Genomic DNA, 20,402 nt, shown 5'->3' with positions numbered 1-20,402 from the left:
TGCGTTGATCAAAGCATCATTTAAATTATTTTAATAAAAATCAAAGTCATACAGTGATTCAATAGCGGTATATTTAAAATATTTTAAACACTTCACAGAAAGCAGAAGCCTCACCTGCAGTCCCTTACCTTTCCCAGTCGCCTGAATCAAACCCTGCAACCTCATCAACCTCTGCAGTAAATGCTAATGTAAACCTAACTAATGTCAGACTGGAGGAGCCTACCGCTGCTCCTTACAACTCTTACCAACCACAAGCAGGCCCCTTAAGAACATCAAGTACTGAGGGAGCTCATATAGTCCTAAGAGATCAAGAGCCATCATCCTTATCGCCGCATATAGATCCAGCAAAGGTACCTGTGCCACGTTGTTGTGCTGATTTCCTGCTATAGATCAAGCTAGCACATGATCTTTTTGTTTTGCCCTTACGTGGACAATTCCTTCTAATTTTTTTTTCCTGTAAGAGATCATGCAGGTTACAAAAAAACAGTGCATCTGAATTTCTAAGCATCATCTAATGTTTTGTGTGCATGGCTTCAAACTATATACTTTTCACTTCTGAAAAAGATGGCATTTTTTAAAATAAGGCTGCATTCTGCATTTTGATTTTACTTTACGTGTGACTTTTTTTAGCTTGTCAATGTTCTGCTGTTTGTTAATGAGGCTTTGAGAAAAATCTGTTGTTCCCCTACAAAGACACTAGATCTTTGTATGCTTTAAATCATGCCAAATCCTTGAACATGAAGATGAATCCAGTTTGTTGGGTGACTTTATATACTTCCTCAGCAATGCTAGAACTAACTTAAATATATAAATCTATTTACTTCTACTTTGCCTACCCCCTGCAAAAAAGTGTGTATGCCCCCCCACCCACCCAACACCAGACCCCAAAGGTGAGAGACTATTACCTTTGTCTTTCCCTTTTAATTTACTTATGTGTTTTTGCTTAAAAACAGGACTGGAAGGGATCTCTTGAATCACCAAGTTCAGCTTCCTGTGATTGCAAACAACTGCATCAAATTATTTTGCTTTTAAACAAAATTAAAGCCAATATTTAAAACTTAGGTTTGTTTAAAATATTACATTTCAAATGCAGCTGCAGTTACTCTTCATTTGAACTGAAAAGTATGCCTCTCTTTAACAGGTATACCGAAAGGATCCATATATTAACGAAGAAGTGTCTAGACAAAGCTATGTCTTAAAACAGCCAGCAATTAATCACCCAGTACAGAGACAAGAAAGAGACCCAAATCTGATCTATGAATCCCAGGCTCAGTATGCAGAAAAACAACCGAGTAGGGACTATGAACAGTCAACATATAGGTATGATTCTACAAACTATGTAGATCAATTTTCTCGTGGTTATGACCCTCGCTTACATTACGATGACCGTGTGCCTCCATATGAGGAGCACTGGGCTTATTATGATGAAAAACAGCCCTACAACCAAGCAAGAACAGCTTATGAAAACCAGCCTCCTAGGGATCTCGATTCCAGACAAAATATAGAAGAGAGCACAGAACGCAGCTATTATCCAGCACAACCTCGTTTTGAGGAACCCCCTCCAATGAGCTATGATGGCAGACCTCGCTATGAGCACGCACCCAAAAACTTCAGCTTACCACAAGTGCGATACGAAGATCAGCATACTGTTGGATATGACACGCATGGTAGATACAAACAAGAAGTTCAGCCATACCAGTCAGCCATATCTCGATCCCCTGAACCGAAGCAGTACTTTGATCCACATATAAGGGCCTATGAGCAAGGTCCTCCTCAAGCTTATAATGCTAAAGCTGGACAATATGAGCCTTCTCATAGCACTTCAGGTGTTTCTCTTCCTCCTGCCCCTTCATCACAAACCAAACCAGAAGTTTTGCCTTCTAACAGTAAACCACTGCCTGCACCGCCATCTCTAGCAGAGGAAGAAGAAGATCCAGCCATGAAACCACAGTCTGTGCGAAGTAGAGTTAAGATATTTGAAAGAAGAAGATCGCCATCTTTGGAAAAAATGAAGGACCCAAGTGATACATCAGGTGTCAAGGTAAGTCATTTAAGTGTTTTTTTAATTCCTGTTTTTTGCTAATGGGACTACCTTGCAAGAAGTAAAATACTGTCTTGGCAAAAAACTTTACTGCTTGTGGAATAGCCTCTTAGCAACCTAACTGCAGTATGTTTTAAAAGCAGAAGCTGAAAACTTTTGTGAAAACACTGAAGGGGATCTTGCCATTCTGAAAACTCCTCCAATTCATCTTTCACTAGTGTTTCTGTTTTTCCTTGTGGGGGAAGGGAGGGTGGCAGTCTTAGTTTTGTTACTCCTAAAGTGCTGTGTCTTTCTAAATGTTAGGATCTAAGAGAGTATGCTGTGCTTTTCTTTACAGCCTCCAGAACTAGCACCTAAGCCTACACTCACAACTGTGAGTGGTCCAAAACCAACTTCTCAAACCCAGTACGAACACGACAAAACAACTTACAGGTAGATGCACAACTGATTTAAATAAATATAGTTTTTAATATGAGATTAGAATATTCAGAAAACACATCTTAGTCATTCAAATTGGAAACTGCAGAGTGGAGAGTTGGAATGTGTCAATATGATTTCTGTGTCAATAATAAGGCAGGGCATAAAGTACAGTTCTCATGGACATGATTGCTGGGAAGGGGGGAAAGGACACAGTATGTTTTTTGGGCATTTTTGAGGAAGAAAGTTAGCCAATATCTCCATCTTACTTTTTTCTATGTTTAATTGAGGTAATCAGAAAGTAAAACAAAAAGGAAGAGGTAAGGTAGAAGGGAAATAAGGGTTTCCGTTCTTTATGCTGTCACAGCTATCTAATTTCCATGCAATACATGTTAAAAAGGCAAGGTGTGCAATTATAAGAGTTACATTTTGGTTGTTTTATTACTAGCTTGGTTATAAAATAGGATTTTAATTCAGGTACTTACGCTTGTTCAACTGTGCGAGCCAGCTGTATATTATTGTTCTTGGTTAGGGCCCCAGAACCACAGAGACCGCAAGTGAAGCCACCTGAAGATATTGTGCGTTCAAATCATTATGATCCTGAAGAAGATGAAGAGTATTATCGAAAGCAGCTCTCATACTTTGATCGCAGGAGTTTTGAAAATAAGCCATCTGCGCAGGTTCCTGCCAGCCATCATTCTGAGCCCACTAAACCAATACATTCACAGAATCAGCTGAGTTTCACCAATTATTCTAAGTAAGTTTGGGGGATTTCCCTTTTTTTTTTTCTAATTTGAAAAAAAGAGGGAGGCATATAGGACTAAAACAGAAATTCTGCCTCTGTCAGTGGAATTCCAGGGGTTCATGGTATCTGAATGAAATTTTGTATTCACAAAGTCAACTTATCTGTTTAGATGTAGCTTTACTTTGAAAACATGTAACTGCATAGCTTTTTATTTTGGTAAATTAAATTGATAATTTTTGAAGGTTTTGGGACCTTCAACATGTTACTTGTTTTGCTTACCACTTACTAACAGAACATAACAAAGTATTTCCTTAATCTAACTAATACTGAGTGCTTAAACATCTTTCAAACCAAAGGTTTTGGTTTATTCCAGTTCTGTGTGCATTTATTCTGCAGATAGGCTTGTACACGTTAGCCATGTTTGACATTAGGAAACTGAGCCTTTAGGGAATATTGCTGAGGCCAGAATTTAATCTGTTGATGGAAACATCTGTTTCCTGTATTGTTCAGCTTCCTTGATTTGGAACATTTGGATACAGAAATTGTGTGAAAGCTCATGCACAGATTTAGCTCAGGTAAAGAACTGGCTATATTGGAGGATACTTACGCAAACTTTGTGAATTACACTCCACAGTTACCTAAAATTCCAAAATTTGTTTTGATTCAAACCATAACAACGTGTTTCTAGTTGTTACTGTGAAAAGCTATCTTGGCTTGCTGCATGCAGGCTGACGGTTGGGCATTTTTGAAGGCTTTGGTTGCTTGAAATCTGGACTATTTGGGTCAAGATGAAAATCTGTCAACCTGAAAGTAAATGAGATATTTAGAGTGAAATAATAAACTAGCTTGCTGAAGTTTTATAGCGCTAAGTGTATGTGCAAGCTGACTTTCATGTACTTGATACACTGTGTTCCAGTGCTTGTCTTAAAGATTTTGAGCTAGGACTCAGGAATCCTGTTCTTATTTGTGTAATATTGTTTATCATCTCCAATGTCTTCCTCTGTGAACTGAGAATATTGGAATCTTTCCAAAAACTTGATAGGTTTTAAAGGATTCACTTTTTTTTTCTAATTAAGAAGTTTATATATGGTAACTATTTCTTATTTTACTTTTTTATATGTTAAGGAAGGAATGTGTATAGTAATCTAACTAAACTAGTTCTGATTCTCAGTCAAGTATGTTCTTTATCCTTCCTTTTTACTTGCCCTGTGTCTTCTGATGGAAAGATGGAATCATATCTGTCCTGCCATCTGGGCGTCACAGGAAGAGACCTAAAAAAAAAAAGTCTTGGCCGGCCTCATAATGCATTGCAGTAGCTGTCAGAATTGCGTTCCCACATAAAAAAACAATGTTACCTATAGATTGTCCATTTTGATCTGTAGGCATGGACTGTGTTGCCATTGTAAATGCAAGTAATGCTTTGGGAGAAATGTAATCTTTCATCAAGTAATTGTGAAGATTGTAAAATTCTTCAGATGGAGAGTGTTGTCAGCTTTCGTTGTACATTTGTTATCCTCTGTAGTGTTGTCACACGCACTGAAAAACACGAGAAACACACCACTAGTGAATTTTTGCTGCAGAATAGCTAATAGTTGAGAGAGATTGTTCCATACTTCTTTCTGCCTCCTACTTCTGTCTGTCCATTCTTTGGCTGCTCAGTTGTGGCTTTGTTTTGATTGTGAGTTAGTGTATAACTTCAGGGCTTGTACTTAGGGGAAGGTGACATCTTACTGCCACAGAGGAATATTGTTTTTAAGGCTGATAGTTTCATATGTCAAGGGACAAAAATGTGTTTTTTCTTTATGAAAGAATGTAACCCTTAACAGGAAGGGACAGACATGGGAAAGAAAATTTACCCAGGGTAGTCCAGTGCAAATAGATAAAGACTAAAATATTAATTGAAGTGAGTGGAAGTTGATACACAAGAACACTACTCAATTGGACAGTACTGCCTGTAGAACCATACTGCAGTGTCTTTGCATGCAAACGCAAAACAATTGCTGTCTTGAGAAAGCTTTCATATTTAGGACTCTTCTTTTGCCAGGTTCCAGTTTGTACCCTGTTACTCACACATTATTTTTTTTTTTTTTCCAGTGAATTTATATGGTAGCTGCTATTTGGTGAATAAACTCTTCTAAAAATTAACAGGACTAAATTTAGATGATACAGGAACTATAGATTATGCAATCACTTGCTCCTGTATAATCCATATAATGTATTTTGGGTACAGAGGACACATTCTACTTATTCATGAGCAATAGCTACAACTTTTTCAGTTTTTAATATTAATGTTAAACATTAAATTATGTGAAATTCTTCCCCACTGAGTAAGTATTGTGAAAGTATGTGTTTTTCCCATTACGTGTGTACAAATGTCTATTCTTTTAATTTGTTGGGGTGTTATTTGCATCATTTAGGAAATTTATGCCATTACTAAAGCTGCTTTGTATGGGTAATGCCATTATTTGCATGCTATAGTTGTCATTAACTGTAGAATAAGAGATAGTTTCTCTTGATGTGAGGAAATAGTAGAACTTGTAAATAGACATGTTTCACACATCTTGTTGGAACAGTTTGAGGCTACTACCCCTGTGGCTGAGAGTAGTGGAGTTGTTCCTGCTTGATGAATGTAGTTACCTGCATTAGCTTGACATGCTGCAGAATGAGGTAGCTTATCTAAATATTGCATTAAGCTAGGGTTAAGAATACTTACATGAGCAGTTACAGCCTCATCTGAGGAGGCAATAAGGAACAGTGTGTCCTGTGTTCACTTCTTAAACTGCTGTAGCTGAACTGTTATGTATCTGTTACAGAACTGGAGCTTTTTGAATGGGAACTCAAGATCAGCAGTGCAGTTTAAGTTTTCTGTTGTACACTTAGGCTTATAACTTGTTGCCCACTGGTTTGTTCTCATGGTTCGTTTCTGTTTCATTTCCAATTAAAGTAGCAGTTTTGTAACAAAAATGAAGTGGGAAACAACTTAGAAAACAGCTAATAATTTACAAACATCAATAATTTAGAGGAACTTACTTTACACACAAGTTGTAAGCAAGCATTTTGTTGCGGACCACTTTGATTGCATATAGGTTCTGAACAATGTGGCTGACCTTTGGTCAGGGCCCTATGACAGAAGAAAGTGCTTCATATTGAGCACAACTTTGTGCTGGTTGTGTTTGTATTGCCACGGCTCTCTTCTGCTCCCTCCATCAAAATATACTACCCTTCCCCATTTTTTAATTCCTCAGAAAGCTGGCAACCAGTTCTGATTAGGTGTTGAGTGTGGTGGGTTTTTTTTCTGTGGGCTTTTGTAGTGCTTCCCTCCCCTGGTTAATATCCCCTCTGGGAAGCAGTGGTTTCAGGTGTGCAGTTTTCTGAGAAAGCAGCTACTGCCCACCTGGAATAAAGACAACAGTGAGTGAGCGTGCAGTAATAACTTCTCTTGTTGGATGAATGGTTTTATATAAAATCATTGGGAATGGAAACTTGCACAGCAGATCCAACAGGATCTTTTTTTGCCACACTGATTTTAGAGACACATACATACAGATGCTGTTTAGCTCATTGAGCATCACATATCATATTCATGTGGTCATCAAGCAGACTTTCAAAAGCTGATCAACCCTTTTCTTAGTTTTATAACATACTCCTCTGAAGCAGCGAGACTGGTGTCTAGAATTGTTGCCTGTTACATTTCTATGAGCATACAGAAAGTGAAGGGATGAGGGAACGCTGTCCTAATGTAAAATGTATTTTTTTGCAACATATAAGCAAGATAAGCATTAAAAGTCGAGGGAAAGTCATCAGTATACTTAAGGTTTTCTGTCTCTCCTAGTATTCATGAACAGTTGTTCTAAGATATCCTTTTAGGAATTGTTGAAAACAATCGGAAGCATTTTATAGTGTGGGCTCTGCTATTGGATGAGATGATAGTGCTATAGAAACATTTGGTATGAATGTACCCCTCAGTACATGATCTGCAATACAAAACCATCATTGTTCTGTGTATGTTAAAACTGAGGAAATTAATGCAAATTGGACCATAAGTGAGAGATTGTTAGAATATGGGATTTAGATTTTGTTCACTTTTTTCAATATATTGAATAACTTTCTTTGTACAGATAGGAACAAATGGCTTACTGTAGTCTTGTTCTTACTTTCAATATCTGTCAATTTTTGATCTTGACCATCTCCTAATTCACTGACGATCTCATTAAATATAGTAGGTGATCATTTACATATGCATATAGTAAAGGTCTTATCAGAAACAGCACTGTTAAATTAGTGTTTGTCTTTGTTTCAACAACCTTGTTATATGAGAACTGCTAGGACTAACATAAAAAGTGTGAAGAAATAATATGCTCAAGATAGAATGACTGTTTTCTTTCATTCTTCTATTGCTGTTTGCTTTGCCATCACCTAGATTTCTTGGCTCTTACACTAGCTATGACTACTTGAAAAGGAACATCAAGTGGTAAGACTGTTGTTGATGTGAGGATGTTTTCAGGTGTCCTCTCACTGTTACATTTCATCACAGGCATTATGTGCACTTAAAATTTTAAACATCCAAATTCTGAAAATTAAGGACTATATATTGTAGTCCGGAATTACAGATACTTGTGAAATCTATCATTTCTTGAAAGAAACTTTTGGAGAAATAGTTCCAATATAAGAAAAAAGTTTTGAAAATAAGATCTTTAAGTTATCTATACTATGCACATAAAGCTAGTGAAGCTTAAGCTGATTGCATTTCTAATTAAGATGGCATTGTTCAAATACTAGGTGTATTTAGAAAAGTTGTACTAGAATCCATTGTCCTATTGGCTAATTATGCTTTTCAAAAACAATCCACCCACCCCCCCCAAAAAAGTGGATTTATATTTTTAGTTTGAAGACCTGCTAAATTAGAGAACACTTTTTCATTGAAATTACCCCAAATGAAATTGAAAAACTAAGATCTTTTAGGCAGTTATGCAAATACACCTGAAATGTCATCTGCCTTTTGTTTGCCATGATTTGTGTTACTAATCTTCTTCTAAAGATTCAATGTTGTCTTAATCTCTTGTGCTTATCAATAAATGTTTTTATACTTGAGACAGGATATTAAAGAAAATCATGTTTTAATGTTTATAGGAAGAGATGGAAATCAGGTGATCATAGAAGAAAAAAATAGCAGTGAATGCAGGAGCTCAGAGCCCTGAGGAAACCAAACAGTCAAATGTTTTTTGATTTTTCTTTTATTTCAACAGGGGGAAACCAACTGACAGTGAATCAATGGATAGGCCTGTTGGTGAAAAACGCTATGAGCCAGTCCCTCAAGTTACAACTCCTCCTCCTGCTCCTTCGGTCCAGTATACACAACCTCAGTCAATCAATAGTCCTGTCCTTTCTCTCCCAGCACATCACAAGCCTGCACTTTCTGAAGGTGAGCAGCTGGAAAGCTAACCTGTCTCATGGTAACAAGTATCACTTGTCAGGTGCTTGTGTGGTTGCTTCAGCATGTCTACACTGGTAACTGTGTTGTTCTCTAACTGAAACTTGGAATAATTATTAGTGAAAATAGTTTTTTACTGTAGTGAGATTGAGCTTTGTGAAATGATTTGGTAATCCTGTCTGAAATTGTAAATTCCAGGTGTTAATAGTCATTGTAACTGTCTCGTCCATAATTAGTCATCTCAGCAAAGATGAAATAAAGTTTCGAGTACTTAAAAATTTAGCGGTCTGTGCTTTGGACCGGAGTTCTTTAGGCATGAGTAATAGTTGTAGGCTTCTAAAAACAGAAGAAAAAGTTGTTTTCACTTCCACATCAAGCAGATTGCCCAGTCTAAGTGAATTTTCCAGTTTGTGCAAGTGCATGATAGTATTTAAATACTGGTTTTCTATTTTTTTTTGTCATGGTATAAATCAGTCTAACCTTTTTATTGAAAGGTCATACCATTGTATCTAACTTACCTATCTAATGAAACATTAGGTAACTTGCCTGAACATACAAAATATAATGATATGACAGACGATCTGAGTGCGCTAAGCTGAACCTATATATATATTTTATATAGTAGATTAAGAATGGACTAAAATGTATTTTTATGCCATAGCGTATGTGACTAGAAGTTTCTGATGGTTACTGACAAGTTCTGGTCTTTTTATTTGTATTGCAGTTAACTCTGTGTCTGACCCTCCTCCACCTCAGAATAAGCCAGCAATTTTCAGATCCTCTAGAGAGGACACTGTGCAGTCCACTTTTTATCCTCAGAAAAGCTTCCCTGACAAAGGCCCTGTTAATGGAACTGAACAGATTCAGAAAACAGTCACTCCTTCTTACAACCGCTTTACAACAAAACCTTACACTAGTGCTGCGAGGCCCTTTGAGCGCAAGTTTGAAAGCCCTAAATTCAACCATAATCTCCTGCCAAATGAAGCTCAACATAAGCCAGAGTTGCCATCAAAGTCTCCAAATTCTCCTCAACCAATTTTGAAAGCACACAGCTCATCGCAGCCTCCGGAGTTTGATAGTGGAATGGATACCTTTGCTGTACAGGTTGACAAGCCTAAATATCAACCAAATAATGTTAATGCTGTGCCTAAAGCCATTCCTGTAAGGTAAGTTGCTGCTTTTTTCTTTCCATTAGTACATTTACAGGAGTTCATCTGTGAAACCTGTGAAAAATACAGCTGCCTTTTTTTTTTTTTGCTGTGCTTCCAATTTCTGTTGATGTTACAATTGAAAGATTGATACTATGATTGTAAAACTAACTTTGCCAAAGGGTATTGAAGAGCATTTGGATAGATACCAAAAGTATGTCCTATGTCCCTGTATCATCTTGCATCCTGTTACTAGAAAGTGGCATAGCTTTTATTTCCAATTTCTCATGCTATAATTGTAAATCTTCTGGTAGATAGTAATCATTTGCCCTCTCGATTTGTTTCGGGAAGGTGGAATTAATTTCTAAAGATAGCTGTTGCACCAAATTATATTCATTCTATGTGCTCAGAAAAGAGCTCTCATGGTACATGTGTGTAAGGGATATTTAAAAATACTTGTAAAAAGAGAAAGTCACTTGAGCAGTTTCGTATTGGTTCTCTTTTACTATGAGACAAAACAACAACTGCTTAAAAGCAGCTTGTGCTTGCCTAATATGCTTTTAAGAACTATGCCAAGAGCAGCAGATAGTATTACAATCTTAAGCTGTTTGCTGACTTGTTAAATTCTTTTCACTAATATTTGCAGAACACTGTTTTATTATCCTTTGATTTCAAAGTAATAATGTGTGAACCAGACTTGAAATTGTGCTTGATGTTTCAGTAACTCAGAAATGTAATAGAAGAATGAATCCTATTTGTTCTTAAGCACCTGAGAAATGTTTTGATGCTATATAGTTTTGTAGACTGCTAGAAATTTTTAAATTACTGGTTCTTTGAGTGAAATTCTTTGGAAATTTATCTGAAATCTACTCAAACTAGCCGCTCGATAGTGTTATATGTTTCTCTTCAGTTATATCCTGGCAGCCTGGAAAAAAATGTATAGGTTTTTCTTTTTTTACAGGCTTTGTTTTCAGTGTGTATCTGAGTAGAAGGGTTCAGTGTGGTTTGAATAAGAATTATTACTCTTTATGGTATTGAAGTCATAATGGAGTTTTGGGAGGAGGAAGAAGCTTTCAGATGTTAATTACGTTTAGTTTTACTAAGCTGCAGTGTGTAGCTGGGGCAAGCTCTTTCTGTATAATCCCAGAAGTAGGCATTTGAAAACACAAGATTCAGCTGGTCCAAATTCTTGCTTTAACTACTTTCTGAACTCTTTCTGAGTTTGTGGGCTTTGGTGGGGTTTTTTGTGAAGATGATCTCTTCTTACGGCAGAACTTTGAACTACTTTCATCTTGGTTGTCCCACACAATCAAGTGTGGGATACATTTACTGTTTCTTTAAAATCAGTGCTAGCCTACTTCAGGCTGTGCTCTGCTAAAATGTTAGAGGAAAGTATGCCACTGACACTCAGGAAGAAAATATTGATAAAACTGCTAGACTTTCTGTCTTACATTCAGCCCTTCAGCACTCGAGGATGAGGAAGAAGAAGATGGACACACTGTTGTAGCCACAGCAAGAGGTGTATTTAACAGCAATGGTGGTGTATTGAGCTCCATAGAGACTGGAGTTAGTATTATTATACCACAAGGAGCCATTCCAGAGGGAATAGAGCAAGAAATATATTTCAAAGTCTGCAGAGACAACAGTATACTTCCACCTTTGGACAAAGAGAAAGGTAAGAGCTGGCACTGTACTCTCTTCTGTTATTTAATACAATTATATTCTAACAGCAGCAAAACAGAATATGAAAATATGTTAACATGCTTCAATATATAACATCTATTTCTGTATGAAGATACAGAGTATACATCTCACAAGAAGTACAAGGGAGGGAATATTCTGCTCAATATTGAAAGTTATAAGTGAGGTGGAGGCCCTGAATTTTAACTTGGGAATATTTAATTTGTAGACTTAAGTACTGGTTTAAAACTTACCTAGTGCACTAAAGGAAGGTTCTAATTCTTTTTCTAAGAATCTTTGAAATTGTAGATTCCCTCACAAAGTGCAGGGATTTACTCTAGGCGTTCTTAGTAGATATATTTCACTTCATCTCACAGTTAGGTCCGAAAGAATTGCAAAGCACATGACTTAAATTAGTTTAACTTGAGTTAAATATTTGGAATTTACTTCAAGACTTGAAAATACTCAGCTTTTTAATTTTTTTCAATTTCTCTAAAGAAAACAGCTTCATGGTTTTAAAAAATATTTTAACTTTTATTTATATGGAAGTATATTCCTGACTGTCTTATTAATAAGGGTTGAGTAGTGTGTCTTAGTTGAGCACTTTTTTCATAGAAAGTCTGTTTTTTATACCATTAGTCCAGTGTCCATGCATTTTCTGACCTGCCAGATTGCCAATTTCCTCAAGTCAAGAATATAAAGGGGTTAATTTCATAAATTTGCAGTTAAAGCATTACTTGCAATCTGCAGTTACTTTGAATCTTTATAAAACAAATATAGCATGTTCCTCAACTGAATAATGCTGCGTTAACATTTGAAGTTTTCAACTAAAAATAGATCTGTGTTTGTATGTTTTCCCTTTTGACTGTTAGGATAAGGGTCATAGGTTATTGAGCTGCTGAAGGCCTTATTCAGACCAGTGCACCATAAATCCACAAGCAGAACATCACAGCTGTAGTGTAAAGAGAAGCATGAACAAGGCTGCTTACAGATTTAGGGATTTGTTTCTTTTGATGCACTTGCTTAGAAATTTGGGGGGGGGGGGGGGGGAATCCCAATGTGATTTAATCATCAGACTGTTTATCCTTTTTCATTTTGCGATTGTGATATGTTCCATTGAAAAGTCCCTTGAGTGCTCTGAAAGAGACTATATGAGAAACAGTCTTGCTAAGTGCTATTCTTTACTGACAGGTCAAAATGTTCTTATTTTTCTCTAAAAAAGAAAAATAAAAAGGTTGCTGAGTGGCTCTGCAATGTAATTATGTAATACTTTGAACCGATTTCAAGAAGAATCAGTAACGGCTTTTTCTTTCTCTTAACTATAGGCGAAACACTTCTTAGCCCCTTGGTAATGTGTGGGCCTCATGGACTAAAATTCCTGAAGCCAGTGGAGCTGCGCCTGCCACATTGTGCGTCTATGACCCCTGATGGTTGGTCTTTTGCTCTAAAATCCTCCGACTCCTCGTCGGGTATGCTGTCCTCCCTCTGTCCTTTTGGGGCTTTTGGGTGCTATCGTATAATTTAAGTTAATTTGGCTAAAGGTGATACTGTGTAATATAAAGAACTCAATCATTGTATTTGTGTCAAACTCTCCCATTTCACTTTCATTACAAATGTCTTTCTTACATTTACTCATGGTGCAAATTCATAGCTAAAACCATGATAGCAGAAAAAGAGTAATATCTCTAGTCTATTGAATATTATCGTATTTTTCTATTCTGTCTTCTTTCTTGAGGACTGCTACAGCTGAATACACTTGAAATGATAGTCGCACTAAAATTGAGAGGAAATGATTATGTACCTCTGATTGGCCTTTGTAACATAACTGGTGTTTGTCTGTTGCTTAATTAACCATATAGGACTCTGGCAAATCTTAACAATCTGCATGCTCATAGACCATGATTTAATGCTTGTTAACTGTTTCCATGTGTGCAAGTTGATGCTAACAACTGGGTCATTTAAGAAAACTATAGTGTTCAGTAAAAGCATTTACAATTCATTCTAATGTAGCTGGATTTTCCACAAGACTTTTCTTGCTTGCTTCTGGCTATTTCTCCTCTACTGCCTTTTACCCAGAAGTTTCTGGTTGATAGTAAAAGTTGCAACTAGGTTGCAATTTTATTTACCTGTTCATTTTTACCTCACTGTGGCTTTCTGGGATGAGGGGGAGAATGTATTGGCTGAAATTGTCAGTGAGGAACCTAATTGAGAATTCTGGGCAAGTTTCAAGCAATTTCATGAAATGGCTGTGAGGTTACAGGGATTTAAAAAGGAATGTTTGCACATCTGGGGAAAAAGTCTTAAGGTTTTATTCAGCTACCTTCAAAATTTGTGGTGGAAGGTTCAAACCATTAATGTGTACGTATGATCTAAGTAATGACTGAACAATGTACTTCTGTATACAGCGTTTAAGCCACCATGTATGCATATCTTCCGTCACTAATGTATCTATCACTGTCAACACCAAAGCACTGATGCTTTGAAAGATTAAAGCATCAATCCCCTTGATGGGGATTCAATAACCTAGAGGTATTAATGGCAATAATTTTTAGTTGTTTTTTTATAAGCTATTATATGCATGTGTTGCATGCATCTATTTAACAATGTGTGTATACATGGCAGTGTTAAAACATGGACTCATAAATGTTAGGGTCCCAAAAGATACAACAACTATGTACAAAAATGACACAACACTTCCTTTGTAACTAATAGCACCTGTTCATGAACTTACTTGAAGTGAAGGGAGAGGACTCGAATGATCTAAACAATAACTGAAGTTACTGAGACATTTTTCTCCCTTTCCAAAGTAGAATGTGTGTGTGTGAGCATGTGTGGGTGAGAGCAAGGGCGTGTATATTTAAACCTTAACACTTTCTGTACTGTAAATATGACACCACATTCTGTTAATCTGAAATGGGATGTATATCATAACATTGCTCTTTTGAGACAAACTTTAAAATTAGGCAATTCTGTCTTATGATATGTAAGTAGACCATACTGTGTCTTAAATAAATAATTGTTTTCTCTCTTTCTAAATTAGTTGGTTATGGGACTCTGATTTTTGAGGTGGCTTTATGATAACAGTTTATGCAATTCTGGGTTCTTTCCTCTCTTCCGTTGTCTGCTCTACCTCATCTTTTCTCAATGTATGCATGTTCTGTCCTAAAAGTGACATTCATTTGCACTTACTAACATCCTTTCTGCCACATTTAAGCGTCATATATTGATATTTTACTGTTAAACCCCTTCAAAAGTTTGAATGATTCTGGTATTAAAACTGACCAGGAAAAAAGTTGCCCTTTGAGGCTACACCTATTAGAATGTATTAGTAAAAAATACTGAAGGATTTTTTTTTTCCAAAGCAGTTGTATGTAAGTATGGGAAAAACATCCTCCACAGCTAGAGGTTGCACTGGCGAGAGTCTAATCCTTATTAAGTATTTAGGAGGAAGGGTTGGAAAAAAGCCTGCCATTGTCTCACATGTATGACTAGGACCTGCTTGTCCTACAGTCTTGTTTTATCCTTCTCCTAATGTATTTAATCATGTGAGTTTTGAACGGCATTCCCTGCATCTATAAAATGAAAAATTCTCCAGCATTATTGAGTTTCTTGGCTGAAATAAGTAGTTTTGGCTGGTTGCAGCAAACTTGTTTGCATTCTCTAACTATACACAGGCCCCTTCTATTCTTTGTCCCTACATCAGATGTTGCCATCACTCAGTGCATTGTGTATTTCATTTTGTTTTCATGAGTTCTTCAAGAAAATTACATGGAATGTACATCAGTCTCATTTAATACAGAGCTCTCAGGTGTTTCCAGTCTGTGTGACTACATTCTCTAACTTGTTGCACATTTCTCAAGGCAGATCTGTTGTGGCCAAGCTGTTTATTGGCATTTATCTGGAAGGCTTAAAAGAACTTCAGTGCCTTTTTCACTGTTCTCCTGTAGTGGGATCATGAAACTTTTTGTGTAGTGGCAGAATTTAGTAGTGATTTTAGGTGGGTAAATGAAGAATACTTTCTCCAGTTGAAAGAGACAATTGACTGTGCAGATGGAGTGTAACCTTTGTCTGGTGAGATGGCAGCTGATGACTTTCCCTTATAACAGAATGTTACACAGGACCTTCGACCATGAGTAGATAAGATCTGCTGTAAAGATATTTAAGTATGTACCAGTTAACTAGAATCCCTTCTAGAATGGTAGTATTTCAGGCTTTTAAATGAGTATACTTGGATGTAGCTGCAAAATGACTACAATCCTGTCTACAATAACTTCTGTAATAGAAAATGAAACTACCAATATGTCATAGTGTTTAGTTACAACATAGCTTCTGATTTGACTCATCTGTGTTCAGAACTGTTCCAAGAAACTTCAAATTCATCCTACCCAGATTAGCCAGTGAATACCTGATTCACTGTTTAACACTTCTCAAATGGAAAGCACTATGTTGGTGCTGTAGAGTAGAATGACTTATATTTAACAATTGCTGAGTGCCACAGCATCTGTTTTGAATAACTCATCTATCCTACATTATAAGAAAATAAAGGGTTAATTTTTTGCTAACGTACAAACCGCAGGGTTTAAAAAACAAACCAACCAACCCAAACAACAGGTTTTGATTCAGAAAAAGCTCCTGTCCAAAAGCTTGGTTGTTTCAAGATGTACACTGTTTGACAGCAGATACTAAACACCAGCATTGTGTTTTCCTCCCACAGGTGACCCCAAAACCTGGCAGAACAAGTCTCTTCCTGGGGATCCAAACTATCTTGTTGGAGCAAACTGTGTCTCAGTCCTAATTGACCACTTCTAAATATTAAATTAGCTGGCTGAGTAAATAATGTGAAACTGAGATGGACCTTACATATAAACTGAACCACTCTATCAAGTATTAACTGTTCTATAAGTGATAATGGATCTTGGTGTTTAAGCATCTTGCTTTAACTAACAATGGTTTAGCAAGTACACTCTTTGAACCATGGTCACAATACATGCCACAAGCAGGGAGTGTACAGTGGGAACAAGGTAGGGGTTTTGCAGGTTCTGTATGCTTTTATTTGGTTGTTCTTTTGTGGGTTTTTGGTTTGTTTCTTTTTTTGTTTGTTTGTTTTTGGTTTTGTGGGTTTTTTTTTTTTTGAAGGACACTACTAGTATTTCATTGTTTAAAATCTGAAAGTACCAATGGAATTATATTCAGAGGAACTGAATTTGGTTCATACTCCACTGGTGAAAACAGAATTTGGCCTGCATTTTTACGACTGTGTGTTTGTAACTCACAAAACTACATTTTGGTCTAGTTTTTAAATGACTTTGGGTGTACGTGGCCAATGAAACAGCAATCAACTTGGGGCAGCACAGTTTAGATGTTTTCCTCTGCTCAGAGGCTAATGCAAACACATCTACTTAACTGTATATGGAAACATTGTCATGAGAATGGGGGGGAGGGGGAGGGGGAAAAGCATGTGGGATGACTATGGTTCAGTTGCCTCTGTGGATTTGTAAATTAACCACATTATTACAGACCTATTAACCAGCAGGGATGCCTTACCCTCATGTTTTTAATAGTCTTAGCTCTCATAGTTCTCTGTATTAAGTTTGTATGGCTTTTGTGCTTATCTTGATAATATATCATGAGAGACTGGGGAAAGGGGGGGCGGAGATTGTGAGTTTGGTTTAGAGAATGAGTATTGTTTGTGTTCATCAGCCAGAAGAGAACCAGAAGAAAATGATGGTATGTTTTCTGCTATGCATTTGAAAATTTATAGATGTTATAGACCGCTTGTATATAATGCGTGCATACCACTTTTGTTCTTGGTTTGTAAATTAACTTTTATAAGCTTTACCTTTTTATATATATAAATATATATAAAAACAAACAAAGTTTCTTAAGGATATCTTTGTATTCTCATACCTTTTGAGCCTTGAACTTTGACATCTGCAGCAATAAAGCAGCATTTCTATAATACACGAACAAGGACATTTTTTAAAAATGCACAAAGTTGTTACCTTTTAAAGTGCTGCATTTAAAGAATATAACTCGGAATTCTCTACTTTGATTAAATTCTTGAAAAGTATCCCTACTGTAATTTGTCATAAGGATGCTGTACTATGTGCCCTGAAATGTATTTTTTTACTAATAGACAATTTATTACGGCACAATGGCACTACTACTGTTTAGATAATATACCACTGCATTCTGTTAATGAGTTATTAGCTATTCAGGTGTGGCTGATTTTTTTTCTCTGCAGTTATTAAAATTACACGTTTCTAAATATACAGAATAAAACCGTTTTTAAAATAATAAAGGAGATTGTAGTACCTCATTGTTTCTGAAATGTATTTATGTGAACATGACAAAATCAATTTTTTTTTTCGTATGTAAGTAGACAGCTGGATTCTGCCTTACGTTCATGCACGAAGCAGAGCTCTTTTGTGGAGTCAGTTGGAGTTGTCTACAGCAGGGCTTCTGAAATGAACTCTAGTGTGGATCCATTGGAAATACTCAATAAAAGTAGGAGTGGTAGACTTGTCCCTTGAATCGCTATGTTGGTGCTAGTCATACTTACTCTTCCAAATGCTTTGGTAGTGTTCTAGCACATAGATTTACAGATAGTTTAGTTATATAGTTTTAAAGATATTCCTACAGAATCTCATTATCAGGCCTGTTTGGAGTACTCAGTGGCTGCCTAGTAAGCTACAAATATTCTATAAGAGAAAATAAATTCTAGAAGTTATTTTCAAATAATGCTGGGAAATAGTGCATAACCCTGATGTTTCTTTTCTGTACTTTTACTGACCAGTTAGTTTGTTTCTCAGGCATGACCTGCCCTACAAGATGCATTTACTACTATTACTCCTCATGGCTTATCTCAGCTCTAAGAGCAGGCAGAAAATTTCAATAGCAAAAAAGCTGTTCATGTCAGGATGGCATTTTTCTTTTCTTAGTGATAATATATTGGTGATGGGTTTTTTAAACCAGTAGAAAGGAAGGTTTCAAAATGGCACGCAAAGCATCTTGGAGAAAATTCTAATGCTAAAATTTCTAAGTGTTCTTTTCCAGTTCAGATCTTAGTAAGAAGTATGTGAAACACTACAAAAGGAGTCAGTCAGTTGGACTTGAGGGACCCTGAAGTTACACTGCATGGACTATTTGCAATGGTATCATTTGTGTCTTGGACATCCTGAATCTAGCATGCTGTAAGGTGTAACTGTCCTGAGTTGCTTTTATTTTAGTGATCCAGATAATATCTTTGTGCTCTTTTAAAGAGTGTAGGGTCATGTCTTTCTATACAAATAAAAAAAAAAAAAATAAAGTGACAGCATTTGCTCTGCTGTCATTTCTTAAATAAAATGAGAAAGTTGATGCTGTTAAAAAATGTGGCAATTCCCTACTGCTGAGCAACCTGGCAGTGGAATTGTTTTGCTGTCTACCTGGAGGAATGTTTATTGCAGTGGCTAATTTAAACCACATGCGTATTTTCCTTGTCATTAAATCCCAATGCTTTTGGGTTAAAACATGACCATTGAGAATAACTTTGCTAAAACAACACATTTTCTTACTTTAAAATACAAGTGGTTTTGAAATCTTTATCCTTGCAAGAGATTATGTTCCTTACATATTTTATATAGGCTAGGCTCTGCAGGAGGTAAGTTCACATGTAATATTTTAATTTACTGTAGGTTTCTATTTGCTATAATGTGAACTTCAAAAACTGCATTCTCTTCATTCTTCCTATTTGTCTCAGTGTACTGGCCAGCTTTAGCCTTGCAAGTTGTGCAGAAGTTTTAATAATGTGAATCTTGGGTCCAGTGCTCCTTTCTAAACAAATGGCTTCAGTGGTAGAAACAGATGTTCAATGTATACAGAATTACTGTTCATCTCTGTGACCTAGGTTCTTGATAAAAATTTATTTTCCTTTTAAAATTTTTTCAAGAAAAGTAGTAATGAGTATTCAACTACACATACACAAGCAAGTTATGATTGTAAAGGTACTTTTCTGTTCCTGCCAACCTGGTTTAGGTGAAGCAAATCAGCAGTGTTTAGGGTCTGGCTGAAGATTCTCTGCTGTAATATAACCTGGACTGGATGACAGAAATCAAAGCCATACAGGTTTGGAGAATAAAAGATGTTAAGCATGTCTGAAATTTTTTTTTCTTAGTATTGAAGTCACTTGTGAGGAAAGTATTTGTAGAAGCCTCACTGAGTGCCAGCGGTGGTCTGTTTTGTATGGTGTTCTCTGGTATCTAGCTTCATCTATTGGCAAGATCAAATGAATGGGTAAAATAATTTTTCATTGTATCCAAATGAACTGTGCATTATGACCCTGCAAGCAAGCATCTGAGAATAAATATGCTTAGTATTAGTGAAAGTATATGAAGCTGGCTGTTTGTGCACACACAGGTAGACATGAATGTTATTTATTAGATTTTTTCTACTAGCTTGAATACTGTGGACTACTCAGGTCTATGCCAAACAGTTGTCAATCCAGTGACAATAAAATAATTATGCTGGCACTGAATTTGGCTTGAAACCCAGTTTTGACAAAGATTAAAGGATGTTTTGGTGGGAAGCAGTGGTGCTATCCTAGTTACCTTAATTAAACTTGAAACACAGATCATTTCACATTGCTGTGAATTGGAATTTTAGCACATACAGCTGTCTATCAGTGACTCTAAATAGTAACAGTTCTTACTGTGTAAGACACAGAGAACAGGTCCAGAACAGAACCTCTGTATCTACAAGTACGATTGTCCTGTGTTGTTACTACAGGAGTAATAAAGGAGCCCAAAAGTGAAGAAAGGGAAACAGTTAGTTTCGCATGCTGCTGTGCGACTAGAATTGCTATCGTGGGTACTTGGGGAAGAGAGCAGGAAGTGCAATTTATGCTTAGAATGACAAGAACAAATTTTAGGCTAACTTTTATAAGTTGTGAATTCACTAATG

General features: G+C 36.5%; 1 protein-coding gene across 11 annotated transcripts in view; it reads left to right on the top strand.

Annotated features, from left to right (window-relative positions):
- The window catches only part of TJP1 (tight junction protein 1), a 200,470-nt gene extending 182,694 nt beyond the window's left edge, over positions 1-17,776 (top strand). For 4 of the 11 annotated variants that reach the window (XM_069798061.1, XM_069798068.1, XM_069798071.1 and 1 more), the window contains 9 exons: positions 99-350; positions 1,142-2,041; positions 2,379-2,473; positions 2,991-3,215; positions 8,450-8,625; positions 9,359-9,800; positions 11,240-11,457; positions 12,788-12,931; positions 16,177-17,776. In XM_069798061.1, coding sequence (XP_069654162.1) covers positions 99-350; positions 1,142-2,041; positions 2,379-2,473; positions 2,991-3,215; positions 8,450-8,625; positions 9,359-9,800; positions 11,240-11,457; positions 12,788-12,931; positions 16,177-16,271 — 2,547 coding nt within the window. In that variant the 3' untranslated portion in view covers positions 16,272-17,776. Of the gene's footprint in view, positions 1-98; positions 351-1,141; positions 2,042-2,378; positions 2,474-2,990; positions 3,216-7,623; positions 7,694-8,449; positions 8,626-9,358; positions 9,801-11,239; positions 11,458-12,787; positions 12,932-16,176 lie in introns of those variants that run through there. The other 7 variants (XM_069798064.1, XM_069798069.1, XM_069798063.1 and 4 more) reach the window with 6 other exon arrangements.
- The last annotated feature ends 2,626 nt before the right edge of the window (positions 17,777-20,402 follow it).

Source organism: Haliaeetus albicilla, chromosome 12, assembly GCF_947461875.1.
Source record: "Haliaeetus albicilla chromosome 12, bHalAlb1.1, whole genome shotgun sequence".
NCBI classification, from domain to species: domain Eukaryota; kingdom Metazoa; phylum Chordata; class Aves; order Accipitriformes; family Accipitridae; genus Haliaeetus; species Haliaeetus albicilla.
The sequence above is the reverse complement of the archived record's forward strand: the minus strand, read 5'-3'. Positions and strand labels throughout refer to the sequence as shown.